Below are 14,788 nucleotides of genomic sequence, written 5' to 3'. Positions count from 1 at the left end.
ATCTCCGCCGTTCAAGAGCCAGGCCACCAGCGGCCGTCCCAAGACTGGAGGTGCGCAAATTGAGCCCTCCGCCTGGGACAGAGCGTTCGGCCAATGAGGGATGTGCCACGGTTCTACAGTAGTCATGGCCATCACTTCTGCATACCATCTCGCCCAGTGGCGGTCCGGCGCTATCAGTATTACCGATGCACCCTCTGACCGCACCCTGGCCAACAATGGTAAAATCAGCCCCATCGGCGGGAAAGCATACAGCAGCGCCCCCGGCCAGGGGGCATGCGCGAACGCATCCACGCCCAGCGGAGGCTGGTCCTGCTGTCTCAGAGAGAACCAGAGGGGACACTTCGCGTTCTCTCTCGAAGCAAAGAGATCCACCCCTGCTCTGCCGAACCGGGTCCAGAGCTGAGCCACTATCTGAGGATGTAGGCTCCACTCGTCCGGGTGAGGCCCGCCCCGAGACATCAGGTCCGCCCCGACGTTCAGACGGCCGGCAATGTGCCGCGCTGTCAGTGACCGGAGATTGACATGAGCCCATCGCCACAGCGTTACCGCCAGACGGTGAAGCGATGGCGAGCGGACTCCCCCTTGTCGGTTGATGTAAGCTACTGTGGTCTGGTTGTCTGACCGCACCAGCACATCTCGCCCCTGTACCAGGTGTACAAAGTGGCGCAATGCCAGTAGCACCGTCTCCAACTCCAGGAGGTTGATGTGGCACCGTTCTCCGACGGCCCACAAACCACCTACGGCCTGGGACAGACATGTACCACCCCAGCCGCTTAGAGACGCGTCTGTGAAGACAGCGACGTGAGCCGACACCCTGCCTATTGGAACACCGTGCGCTATTACGCGCCGGTCCCTCCAATAGTCGAGGTCTGCTGACAACGACCCCGGCATCCGCACAAGGCGCCGTCTGTGCCTCACAGGGTCCAGACGAAGCCGCGCGAACCATCTCTGCACGCACCTCATGTGAAGAAGGCCCAGTGACACTACCACATGGGCGGCTGCCATGAGACCAAGAAGGCGCATGATCGACAGAACCGCGATCTTTCGAGAAGGACGGCAAACACTGAGACTCTTCTCCAGTGTTTCCCTCCTTGAATCGGATAGCCGTGCTCTCACCCTACTAACACACGCAGGTTGCGCGAACGTTCGACATACGGCCGCTATAGGTGACGATTCGTGTGCGCCGCGTGCGGAAATTACGCGGCCATTTACGGAAACGCGAGATCTGCCGTTTAGTAGACGCTACGTAAGAACGACACGTCATTCCGAAGTTGCGGCCGCGTGCAAAGAACGCACGTGATCACGTGGGCAGGAACCTCCGTCATAAACTCACCTGGCTCACACTAGATTTACAGGTATTTATATGACTTGGTCTGCACGTCTTTTTCGCACGGTGCAAATACGGTGCGGCCGCGTGCAAAAAACGTGGGCAGGAACCTCCGTCATAAACTCACCTGGCTGACACTAGATTTACAGGTATTTATATGACTTGGTCTGCACGTCTTTTTCGCACGGTGCAAATATGGTCACTTACTTACTAAACCCTGACCACTGGCTATATTTAGCATTTGCAGTACCACTGGCTATATTTAGCATTTACCAGTACAAAAACGAATTAATGCTATATGGGGATATAGCAGCAAGCATTATACAAACCAATATAAGACTGAACACCATTAACAGTTTAGAACATTTTATTACACAAAGTACATTACTAATTAAAAGTATACATATTTACAAGGATGAGGTTTACGGTCTGTCACATTACGCATAGCCAGAAAAGCAAAAAAAAGCATGTACAAGCTCTGGCTAGCAACCCATTATCTGACAATTGCAAAAGTTCTAAAAACAAAAATGAAACAGTGCGCATTCTGTGGCAGGCAGACCGGGAACAGACCTTTGTATCCCACAAAAAAAAGGTTAAAATTTACAAAAACTATTTACAAAAAAGGCATCCATCCTTGCAGGCTGGAAAGGCAGGTTTAGGGAGACGGGCTGGGGGTCACCCACATCTGAATCGAGGGTCTGGGCAGAAGAGGTCATCCTCATCTGAATACTCCACTGTGGTCAGGGCTGGAGCTGCGGTCAGGGGCTGGGCTGGGGAGGTCAGCTGGGCTGGAGCAGATGCCTAAGGACATAATGAAATGGCTGTAAAAGCAAGTCGCATACGTTCATTGGAAGCGTGCCATGTCACTGGATACGAGAAAATTAACTGCCTGACATCACATACCTTTTTGAATCGAGCAGGGGCATGTTTCAGCATCTCCTGCAGCTGGGCAGACACCTCCGTCACAGTGGTGCTTGGCTTACAGGCCATAACTGCACCTTTTAACCAAAAAGGGAATGGTTTCAATGCACATGGCATGAAGCTCAGATATCGTGTCTGCAAAACATAAAGACAATCATTTACTTTTACATTTCCTTAACACTTCCCTGCAAAAATAAGGAACAAAGTTCTGCCCTGAAGTTACTCACCATCTTCCTTTGATGATCCTTGTCCTTCAGCTGCTCCTCCAAGACCAGCAGCTCCTCCTCCGTTTTAGCAGGGTGCAGGTCATCCAGTACTGCTCCCCGATAGCTGTCTGCAGACTCGCCGGACAGTCTCTGCTCCAGCCTCTGCTCCAGTCTCATCATTGTCTGTGCCATCTCCCTCAGACTCTGCATGACGCTGGAGAACTGCTGACACATCATCCTCTGGAAGTCTGGATATTAAACACAGATGTGGCTATAAGTAATTGTACGGTCCCATAATGGATATTCAGCTCAAAGTATACCCCTACATGCAGCATGAAGTAGTTCACAAAATTCAGCATACCAGCATCTGCAGAGCTTGATGGCAACACTGCTGGAGCTGTTGGTCTCACAGGCGATGGCATCAGAGAACAACCTGAAAACCAGAGGATAAAGGGATGAGCAGGAAACTATGGTGCTGGCGGCGTAGTGATTCTGGCATAAGGGGAAGAATCAACTCGACATGAGACATGTCAGACCCTGACCTGGTCTGGCCGGGGTGCTAATCGCTGATGCATGCTGCTCGTGCCTGGACGTCTGAAGGGCTGAAGGGCCTGGGCTCACAGCGCCTTGGCTCAAAGGACCCGGGCGATGAACATCTACTGCCGAGTAGTGAGATGTGAGATGAGCGAATTAGTGAACTGAGTACATGAGTCTTCCGAAAGTCCTGAGTTAACTAAGTGTGCAAATATGCATAGACATTTCACCAACACAAACATGCATGGATACCTGCATTGATAACTGGCAGAGCAGGCCTTCCGGCTCTGGCACCTGGCATAGCTGGTCTGGTCTGAGTTCTGCCGACCGGCTGCCTGGGCACTGGAACATATAGTAGAGGTAAATTAGCTCAGATTAGTCAACTCAAGTAGTACTCTTTTGGGACTGTTGAATGCACTTTATTATATTACCTTCGTCACTGGAGTCATAGCGTGTGTTGCGCTGTCTCTTCCTTGTGTCTTGGGAGTTAATCCATTGATGACTGCTGCTCAAACACCTTCGCCAAGGCACTGGCTACTTCATAATGCTCTGTGTGTTCCTCAGCAGACAGAGGTTGTCATGGCTCCTCTTGATGTGCTTGTGGAGGTAGATCTGGGAGGTATAGGAGAATGGGCACTCAGAGCAGGAGAACACCCAAGTCTTGCACAACTCTAACATCACAGCTAGGAGAGCGAATGAGAGAGACCATTAAAAAGTATTATCTCACCTGTAGTACAAGTTCAAATATAGAGTGATTATACGTCATTGTAAATGAGAGCTTACTCTCAATTGATTCACGAGGTTAAATAAAGATTGAATGAATATGTAGCTAGTGGGGGGTTACAACCACACAACTGTGGAGAGAGAATGAGACACTTGGTTCCCTCCTCTACTGGTGTTCATGGCCATGGCCACACACCTGGAATACTGCAACCCTGATTTAAAGGCATAAAAGTGGGGAACACATTCTTGAGACGGTTCCTAGAACTGGAGGGGGAAAAAAACGGGAAAATGATCTTCCCTCTCCTCATCACTCACTTCTGCATGGGGCTGAGCTCTACCCTGTCAGCAGTGGCAATACATGAGATAGCGGCTCAGCACACAGGAGAACTGCACAGAGAGGAAGGAGGAGAGAGAAAACCAACAACAAAAAAGGCAAGAAGGGTTAATAACTGAGCGAATCTTGCAAGTTTGCACTACAGGGAAGCAATTGCTCAATTTCCCTGATATTGTGGCGTCACTGGCGTCAGTGATGCGTCTTATGAATCTCACGTGTCTACCGCTAACATTAACTCAATATCAATATTCCCTTTTGTTTATCCCGTCTATGGAAACGTATGTGCATTTGTACTTACGTGTGCCTTTATTGATGATCAGGTGTTTCTCCACCTAAGGGCTGGCCAGACAGAACCATCAGAGACCATTGGGCTGAGCTGAGGAGAGAGCGACATGTTAGAGTGTATGTGTGCATATGTATATGGTGCTCTTCTGTTAATACTCATGAGGGCATTCAACTGAACAAGACTCACAGAGCCTGTGGTGCTGTCCCAGGACTGCCCCTGGCCACGCCTGGGGCCGTCTTAGCGCCTCTATTAGTAGTCCACATCATGAGTACCTATTATGCAAAATTTGGATTTGTATGTGAGTGAAAACGTAGTACACAATTCTTTACCCGTTTGACAGAATGAGCAACCATTTCAACAGTTAAGAGTAACATGAAATCCACCAGGATGGCTGCTGTAACCAAATGAGCCAAGATGGCTGCTATAACAAATCCTGCTAGCTAGCCTAGCTCCGTTGTTGGGGCTTCTAGTATTGTTAACGTTAACTTCGGAAAAATGAATGCCTAAAAACAAACACATACTAACGGTGTCGTGGGTTAATGCGAAATCAATGAGTAAGCTAATTATCACATTTTATTCCAAGCGATGAAACAGTACGAACGTGCAGGAGCTCGCGCGAGTCTTCTTCTCAAGACTCCACCATGCCCGAAAAAGGCTAATCACGTTAGCTGGCTAGCTAGTTAGCCAACATTGGAAAGCATCTGCATATAGATAATCATTACAAAAGGGTAGCTTGCACATAACGTTGGTGTTTTATCTGGGACGATACCAAAATACATAGTATGTATGTATACATACTAATGTATACATTGAAATTTAGATACTTACATCTGTGTTGTCGCGGGGAGACAGCGTGTTGGTCTTTCTCAATCACTTCTGTTTGAAACGGGGCGGAAGTTTACCGTTCTTCTTCTCCTTCGCTAGGTTTAGTGGCGGATCGCAAACTTTAATGTGCATACCGCCACCTACTGGCACAGAGTGTGTAACTTGTTTGTCTAGTTCTTGGAATTGTTTTACCTAAGAAAGTAGCCCAATGCCTTGCATTCTACGTTCACTGCTCAGCGTTCATTGCTCACATTTAGGTTGCAAAATTAGGACTTTATTCATAGGCATATTTTTTATCATTCTTTTTATTAGGCCTAGACTGCAAATCTTTAGTGTTAATATTAACTGTAAATGAGAAATTACACACAAAACAGACATGCAGGATTTCTCCTCATTATTACAATTCTGTAACTGTATGACTTCAAAATTTATTTTAAAACCTAAGTAATTTACAAATGTTCTGACCCACTGTGACACATTTCCAATAAAGTCAGATTGGGACTGTGATCTAACCACATTGTCACGTTATTTAATTACATCGTAGTTACGGATTTAAGCAGCAGTGGCGGCTACGTTCCCTTACAGTGTACTGGAGGACGGCTATTTTGGTTATTTTGCGACTGAAAAGGCAAGTGTCAGCTAGGTGTCAGCTAGGTCCGCTGCTGGTGACGTCGCAAAGTTACCACAATTACACCAATGTGTCCCGTCAGTTTTACGTACTGTGTTAGTAGGGCATGGCGCTCGTGTCCAGATTGATACCTAGGTAAACAATCTGACGGGCCGGCCACAGAGCACTCTTCTCCCAGTTGATTGCAAACCCTAGGTCGGTGAGATGCCGCACCACCATGGCGGTATGCATCAGAGCCAACAAAGGCGACGGAGCCAGTACCAGCAGGTCGTCCAGGTACGCCAGGATCCTGATGCCCTGCCGGCGCAGTGGCCTCAACGCCGCCTCCACACAATTGGAGAAGGTTCTGGGGGCGAGCGCATATCCAAACGGGAGTCTGGTATATTCGTACGCCACACCCAGGTAGGCGAAACGCAAAACCTTCCGATGCCGATGAGCTATCGGTATGTGGAAGTAAGCGTCCTTGAGGTCTATGCTGGTGCAAAAATCGCCGGGAAGGAATGCCTCCAGCATTTGTCGCACCGTAAGCATATGGAACTTCAGATTCGCCACCGTTTTGTTGAAAAGGCGGAGGTCCAAAATTGGCCTCACGCCCCCCGTCTTCTTTGGCACGAGGAAGTAGCGGGAATAAAATCCCTCGTCCCTCTGGTCTGACGGGACCACAGTTACCGCTCCCTTCGCCATCAGTTCTGCAATCTCTGCTGACAGAGCGGCAGCCTGAGCGGGACGCGGTATCACTGTCTCCACTACGCCCGTGAAGGGCGGTGGGGGGCAACAAAACTGAATGAGATACCCTTCCCGTAGAACACGCTGCAACCAGCTGTCCAGGAGACATCTCTCCTGCCAGACTGTGAAGCGGTTGGAAAGAGGTTGTGCCGGAGATCGCGGGAACAGATCGAGGAACCTGCCATAGTTCAATTTGGCCCTGACCGCCACCGGACAGCTGAGAAACTCTGCTGTCCTGGCCCAAGGCGGGCCACCCTCGAAAGGGAGATGAAAAATCCCCATTGGGAGTTCCATGTCCCTGAACAGCGCGAGGATGAATGGCATTCCTGTCAAGAAGCACTTCATTCACAAAAAGAGGAAGTGAGCCGACACCGTCCGCATTGCTAACAAGCCGCCGTTGCTCATCCCATTGAGAGAAAACGGCGGAGTGTTGCAATGCGGGAAGCCCCGCCTTCTCATTTGCATGATCTGTCAAGGTGCCGTCTTTCGCAGACCGACTAGACGGGACATGAGAGGCGGGCAGTGATCTCGCGCCAACATCACACAAAGCGGCCAGGCGAAAACCATGCGACTGGTGCACGTTGTGAGATGAAGTGTGGATATCAGACACCATAGGCCTGCTCCTTTTAGCTAAAGGACGAGTGTTGGTATCACACACACTGACGGAGCGACGCCTCGGCTGCTCATGAAAATAGCCAGCTGAGGCAGTAAACATGGAAGTATTCTCACTGACCGGTGAGCGTGAAAACTCTCTACCTGTCGAACACACAGGGAGAGGCTCGAACGCTCGGCCCGAATGAACGAACGCCGTCTGGGGGTCTAGCGCATCTTTTTCGCCGCTAAACCCCGCCAGCGGTCGGTCCCGAGAAAACTCCGAACAGGGCAGTACAGCCATAGCACTTGGCCTGGGCGCACACATCCCCTCTGTTAAAAACCCAAACGGTCTGTTTAGAACAGGGGCGGCGAGACCTGCCGTGGTCAAATCTGACTTTCTCACAGAGGACCAGGCGGCTCTAGCCGAATATATTACATTCGCTGAACCGGCGAGAGCTGCGCGCGTCACGTCTGCTCTCTTTGCAGGAAAAGACTCCGCGGCTCGAGTCGGTTTTCCAGCTGCGGCGAGACCTGCCACGGTCAATTCCGACTTTTTCACGGAAGACCCGGTGGCTCTAGCCGAATACATCACATCAGCTGAGCCGGCGAGCCCCGCGTGAGTCACGTCTGCTTTAGCAAGAAAAGACTCCGCGGCTCGAGCCTCTTCCTACCCCAAGCCGGAGGCGGAGCGGTGGGTGCGCTTGAAGACGCCGGACCGGTCCCGGCACCCTGGGCGGGGTAGGCAGGGGGAGGTCGCGGGGGAGGAGCCGCGTGCGCAGTCCAGGAGCCCGGGCGAGCCGGTCCATGGGCCGTAGCGGGGCGGGACCCCGTGGCAGGTTGTTTAGCCTTGTGTGTTCGCCGGCGCTTGCTCCCAGTCGCGGCAGCATCAGCCGGAGCACGCGGACGTGCCGGCACACTGCGCTCCCCCGGAGCAGCGAGGTGGCGAGCGAGGAGGAGCCGGTCCTGCTCCTGGCTGCGACACTGCTCCAGGATGTTAGACACAGCCGCCCCAAACAACCCCTCCCTACTGACCGGTGAGTTGAGGAGGACACCCTTGTTTTCCTCGCGCAGACGAGTCAGGGAGAGCCATAGGTGGCGCTGCTGCACCACCGACGTGGCCATCACTCCACCCAGACAGGAGGCGGAGATTCTCACAAGCTGAGCAACGGCTCCGGCGGCTTCGGCCATCTCCGCTCTCCTGTCTTCATCCATAGAGGGGGGGGTTTGTTCCGTAGCTAGCTGGCCGATGTAAATGGCCAGCATAGCAATGGAGGAGGAGGCAGCCACGGCCTGCGCGGCCAGAGAAAAACCTTTGTCGGCCAAGGACAGGGTTGTCTTGTCCTTGACGTCCGGCATGAGAGGCTTCCTGGCCGAGCCCCAGGCGGAGGAACCAGGCACCAGGACCGCTGCAATGTCGGGTTCCAGAGGAGGAGAGCCGATAGCTGCTACGTCAGTCCAGCCGGTTACCCTCGTAGCTCTGCTGAACTGGCGAAGCGGACCTCTGATGGCCAACGGCCGCTCCCATTCAGCCTCGACGAACGCCTCCAGGTCAGGCATAGCCGGCAGGAGACGAGGAGTAGGCTGAGAGGGACGCCCGTAGCAGACGGAGCTCCACAGTGGGAGCCCCGTAGTCGCAGCAACCTCCGGGACGGAGATACCGAGGTGATGCGCGGCTCTCTCCAGCAGCCGGGGCAGGTCGCGATCGAAGGAACCCCGCCCCGGGAAGGAGGCGCCACTAGCCGTAGTGGCTTCCGACGCAGAGAGACCCTCGTCTGCCTCGGAGAGCTCTTCCTCATCATCCGTAGGCGCGAGGGAGGTAATCGGGGCCGCCGGTTGTTGCGGGGGCGCGCCGATGTCCTCGCCGACCAGCTGGACCAGACCTTCAGTCTCCAGCGGCGGCGGAGCGAAGAAATGCGCCCGGAGCATCCTCTCCATGGGGTCCAGGAGGGCGCAGATCTCGCAGGCGGGGGACGGAGCCAGACCCGCTCTGGCGTGCTGCGGCCCCAGACAGCGGAAGCAGAGGTGGTGTTCCACGTCGCTGTAGCGGGAGCCGCAGACACAGAAACGATCCGGCGGATCAATCGGCGCCGGCAGGGGGTCATCTAGGGACGCCGCCAGCTCCGCTTGGGTCCGCTGAGTAGACATCTTCTTATCTTCTTCAGTAGCAATGTGAGCTGAAAATTTCGAAGGAGCAGATGTGCGGGCGTAGCCCGCTTATACAGTGGTGCACCGGACCTGGTTGGACACAGGTGCGTGTATGTTTTTTTCTTCAGTCAATGTAGCTAGCTGGGTTTCGCTAGCCAATAGGAGCTAGCCCTGTGGGGCGGAGCTCCACGAAATAGAACAGGCCCTCTGAAGAGGATGAGGGATATCAGGAGCTTTTTCTCCGCAACTGTAAGTAACGTTAGCGTTAGCTAGGTTAGCTAGTTACTGGTAAACTAAGTAGCTAACGTTAGGCATTAGCAACATGAAAACCAGCTAGGTTGGTGCTAGCTAACGTTACCTAAACTCACATCACTTGTCTTTCCATTGTGGCAAATTATCAACTGCTGATATAAGCTGGCTAGCTAGCAAACTGTTAAGATGGCTTCTATCATCCTGTAACATTAGGATAGCAGCAGCTAATACATTATTATACATTAGCTGCCCACCAGAGATTTAATTGAATGGGACATCACAGCGTCCTCACAACTAACGACCGTTAGTGTCAGCATACTAGCCGATGGGCTATTAGCTATAGCTTTGTCAAACCCAGTCTGTGCTAGACGGGATGCTAATTTTCTAATTTTAAATTCCCATTAACTTATGCTAAAAAACGTCAGTGATATTAAAGTCGTAAGTTTTAATTTAAAAATAAATACATTGTTTTAGCCTGACTGGGGTTCTTGTTAGAATTATTGGGGAAACTGAATACTCATAAGGTAACGTTATCTAGAGGTTATCCAGCCCGTGAGAGCCGTTAACGTTACTTTTATGAGGACTCAGACTCCTGTTTTCTTACAGTTATTAGCTAACGTATACTTACTAACTGGAATCTCATAATTTCGCTCTCACTATATTGGCCGGAGGGTGTTTTAAATAAAGTAGTGTATGTTGAAGTACATGGGATTTATTTTTTCCAACTATGGTATCGAACTGGGTATCCAGGATTGTGGAATTTCTCAATTAGTGTTGCCTACTAAATATCTGGTATTTTGTGACTCCCGTAATGGACAGATATATCAATTTATGAGTTGAATGTCAGTGTAAAAATCCAATGAAAATCTCAATTTTTATCAAATCATTTTTATATATGAAACACAGCAGCAGTCGAGAGAGAGAGAGAGTGGAGGGACACAGCAGCAACCAAGAGAGAGAGAGAGTGGAGGGACGCAGCAGCAGCAGCAGGCAGGATGTGATACACTAAGAACATTGTATTAGTATTATTCAATTTCATAAGTATATGTATATTTAAGAGGTTTAACCTCTCGTCCCCAGCAAAAATTGTGTATGCAGCTACACTGTTATATGGTCCCTACCAATGTTGAAACCAAACCTACGCCCTTGTGGGAGTACATCGATCTGGTACGAGTTCATGGGTCCGAAGTTACGGGTTTGACTGCAGTTTCAGTGCAGTTTCACGTGTAGAAGGTTGGAAAAACACGGGTTATGGGTTACCTGGAACGCACCATAACGTTAGCTAATTGACTGACTGAGGCCCCGTCCACACGTACATGGATATTTATGAAAACATACTGTTTTCTATGCGTTTTGGCCTCCCGTCCACACGTACACTGAGTTTGGTCACTGAAAATTGATATTTTTGAGGACGCCTTCCAAGGTGGAGATCTGTAAAAACTCTGGTTTAAGTAGATTTGTGGGGAAGGGTAAAACAGAGCTTTCGGGTCTCCTTTGCGTGCCATTCTCTATTGCGCATGCGCCAGGAACAGTCTGAACAGAACAATGGTGGCTATATACAGGACTCTTCATACTTGGTCCATGCTGCTAGGCTTGATTCTGCATTAGAAATCAGCCTAGCTTTACTCCACCACTACACCGCCGAGAGGAGGCGAATAAATATACTGCAGAAAATAGTTTCTATTCCACCTCTCCATAATGTTGCGAGGTCCAAAGTAGGACTACGCAACAAACGTCGCTTCTGGACCAGGCCCGGCAGATGCAAGATTAAGCCTTTTCATCTCCGTCCTTTCCCTTGTCTTGTGGACGGTGATATTTTCCAAAAATGGTTGTTGGTGTGGACAATTTTTTTTTTTTTAAACCGGCGATTCGGCACTCCGCTTTCTTTAGCCTACTCACTCCATGTCTCTCAGTGGCCGGACAAGCAAATCAAATTCATCCTGCCTCTGCTTCGTTTGGTTCAATGGTCGTACACACCATCTCCTCCGACGTCTTATTTTGTTGCGTTGTATTTGTGTCAGTAATAGCAACTGTTGTTCAATATATATTAGCTCCAACTCCATGAGGTCCCGCTGCCTTTGAGTTGCCCTTTTCATTGCAGAGGGAAGGAAACTCAACCTACCTTAACTGGAAGAAACCCAGCACAGTGGCATAGAAAGCCCACCGCCAACTAGCGATGTGGTGTAATTGCAGCAGGACGCAGACAGATCAGTGCAGAAGTATAAATGCTCCCAACGGCATAGGGCTACAGTGTAGGCTATGGTGTAGGCTCCATGTAAATGCAACGCAAAGTATAAATCACCCTTTAGCCTACTCATTCTGTGCTGCCTGCTCTCTGTAGCCTATGGGGTCCGCTAGGCAAAAACATGTTTTATTTATTTATTTAGTTTGTTAGCTATTTTGAATTTTGATTAATTCGCTTTAATTTCTTTAAAGGTGCCCTGTTCGATTTACTGCACTTTTTGTAAAAAATAATAATAATAAAAAAATCCAATATATAGGTCCAGGGGAGTCATAACTATCTGTACAGAAAATATGGTGTAGTGGTGTATTGTATGTGGAGCAAACGGCCCGACGCTGAGCCCCACCCCCTGAACGGCACCATATGGAGTGAAAACGCCCACATGTTTATATCTGATACGCTGCACCACTGACCCATCTAGTGGCCGAAAAAAAAATAGAACTGAGCACCTTTAAAGCTACATGAGATATCTCGGCACTTTGGAGGTCCCTCTGGTCGTGATAAAATCGGCACTGCGTTTTAAGAACCGCACATCCCACAATTCCCCACTCACTCGCTGTAATGATGGGAAAAAATACGATAACAAACACTCGTGGAGCAGACTGGATTGGAAGATTGTAGCTACTGCAATGGACTTTCTGGAAGGATAGCTTAAATGCAGGTAAATCTTTTATGTGCATGTAGATAAATTCGCAGGGCGAAGTGTTGTTGTCTTCCTGATATTGTGACATGCAAAACGCGTTACTTCCACTTCCACCACAAGATTTCCTGCCAGTGTACTAGCCAATACACCAAAATTCTAAAATAATAAATTCACAGGGTCTCATGCAGTCTCATGTTATGAAAACGATTTTTTTTACTTACTATTAGTCATAAACTAATAGCAAGTAAAGGTGAATATTGAACTGTAAAATAAAATACAAATCTCATTGAGCTTTAACGCATTAATTTTTTCATATTTAATTGATCTAAATAACCCCATCAGGTCCGAGACTGTGGAGCACACTGCCACCTCACAAGCGTCCATCCATTTGATGCACACCACCAGGGGATCCTCTCGGATCCACCTGATAAATACTCTGCCATCCTTCTTCATCAGTGTATTTACTTTTGTGTGAGGGCAGTCTCATCTGTCCCTGTAAGTCCCTGTTGTATCGATGTTGATGGCATACAGGTCTATGAACAATCTTGGGTAAGAGTAGAAATGATCTATGTAGAAATTGCACCCTGTCCCAAGAGATCCAGGCTTGCTCAGAGACATGCCAGCCCCGTGCCTGAAGGGAACTCCATTTTGCCAGTGTAGACAGAAAAGTCTGCAGTGTAACCATTACTTGCATCAGTCAACACAAAGAGTTTGAAGCCCCATTAGGTTGGCTTAGCTTTCATGTATTGTGTCATCCCTGTGTTGGCCTTCCTAGAGACCATCCTCTCATCAATTGACAGGTTCTGGCGTGGGTGGTAAAATGCCTTGCAGCGCGAGGTGATGACATCCAGAAGGGGTCTCAGTCAGAACAACCGGTCGTGTTCTGGTGTCCCCTTCTTTCCCTCGTTGACCACATCCTGATCTCGTCTGGGTGACTCATGTGGATGTTCCATGACATCACGCGAACCTGTCTCTGACATGACTGTGGCTGAGAATGGCACGAGAAGATACTATTCTGGCGCCAGTAGTGACATCTACCCAAGTGTACCTCTTCCCACCGGCGATGTTCTTGGCAGCCTGTGTGTTGGTATTTTGGCAGAGGGCTCACTGAATCTGTATTGAAATGGTTTGAACAGATCCAACAGCTTGAACAGATCCAAGGCAAGGCAAGGCAAGTTTATTTATATAGCACATTTCAGCCACAGGGCAATTCAAGGTGCTTTACATGAGACATTAAAAGCATTAAAACAAAAAGCAAGACATTATAGACATTTAAAACAAAAGGCAGGACAAATTAAAAGCATTAAAACAAAAAGCAAGTCATTATAGACATTTAAACAAAAAGCAGGACAAATAGAATACAGGAATAAAAGTTACAGTGCAGTATACTGATAAACATAGCTCCTCTTAGAAAGCAGTGGCAAAAAGAAAAGTCTTCAGGCTTGTTTTAAAAGAACAAGAAGAGTTGCAGCAGACCTGCAGTTTTCTGGAAGTTTGTTCCACATCCAATGGAGTGTATTTGTCAGCAGCCTTGAATTGGTGTCCGTTTGGGCACAGGAGCCACATCATCTGCCCCGGTCTTCCAGGATGGTTGTGGGGGAGCCCTTCCTCTGCCACGTCTTCCCTCTTCCTCAGAAGACTCCTCTGTTGTCTCATATTCACTATAACACATACAAGAGTAGGCTTATGTCGAGTTTCATATTTACTGTAACACATCGAAATATAGTCCTAAGATAAATAATGCATAATGCATTCAATTGTAGCATTTATTCAGTTTGAGAAATCACACCCATGGAGCACCAGACTCCACTTGTCATATTTAGTAGAATCAGTAGTGGATACAAAATAACACAAAAAAAGATGCATGGGATGCTAGTAGCCACATTCTCATTCAGTGAACGCTGTATTCGGAGAAAGGCACACAATAGTTGAGCTGTACCAGCACATCGGGGCTATTATTGGAAAGACTTGACAGACTCTCTTTGCAAAATAATGAAAACAATTATTAAAAGATATTACGAATAATACAAATATGATTGTATTCCAATCCTATTACAGCTGTAGAACTGAAGTAAACACAATCACCAATGATTTTGCACAAACATGTCCGCACTCAAATGTACTTACGACTGCTTTTCCGTGCGTCATAGACTGTTCTTAACTGTGGACAAATCCCAAATTAGAAAACATTGGTGAATGCCTGAATATTTGTGGAAACTGCATAAGTGGGGTTTAATAAGAAATTGCTTCATAAGAATGGTTGCTGTATGAGGCCCATTATTGTTATGGTTATCTGGCCAGGCAAACGTAATTCCGTATGAGAATGGGATTGTGTGAGATCAGCAGCTGGATTTGAGATGTCCGTCAGTGTGATTGAGATAGGATGCATGGGATTTGGGAGC

At 48.8% G+C, this 14,788-nt stretch overlaps 1 protein-coding gene across 1 annotated transcript; it reads right to left on the bottom strand.

The window, feature by feature from the left end:
- Positions 1-2,002: 2,002 nt before the first annotated feature.
- LOC311314302 (uncharacterized protein) lies at positions 2,003-4,163 on the bottom strand (the record flags this gene model as incomplete). Its single annotated transcript, XM_084444641.1, has 7 exons — positions 3,420-4,163; positions 3,241-3,330; positions 2,997-3,113; positions 2,816-2,887; positions 2,476-2,702; positions 2,231-2,383; positions 2,003-2,128 (listed from the first exon to the last, which is right to left on the bottom strand). The coding sequence occupies exons 2-7, from the start codon at positions 3,287-3,289 to the stop codon at positions 2,003-2,005; spliced, it is 744 nt and encodes a 247-aa protein (XP_084300767.1). The 5' UTR covers positions 3,290-3,330; positions 3,420-4,163.
- Between the last annotated feature and the right edge of the window lie 10,625 nt (positions 4,164-14,788).

Source organism: Borostomias antarcticus (genome assembly GCF_949987555.1).
Source record: "Borostomias antarcticus genome assembly, chromosome: 10".
NCBI lineage: Eukaryota > Metazoa > Chordata > Actinopteri > Stomiiformes > Stomiidae > Borostomias > Borostomias antarcticus.
This window is presented reverse-complemented; position numbering and strand designations above follow the sequence as displayed.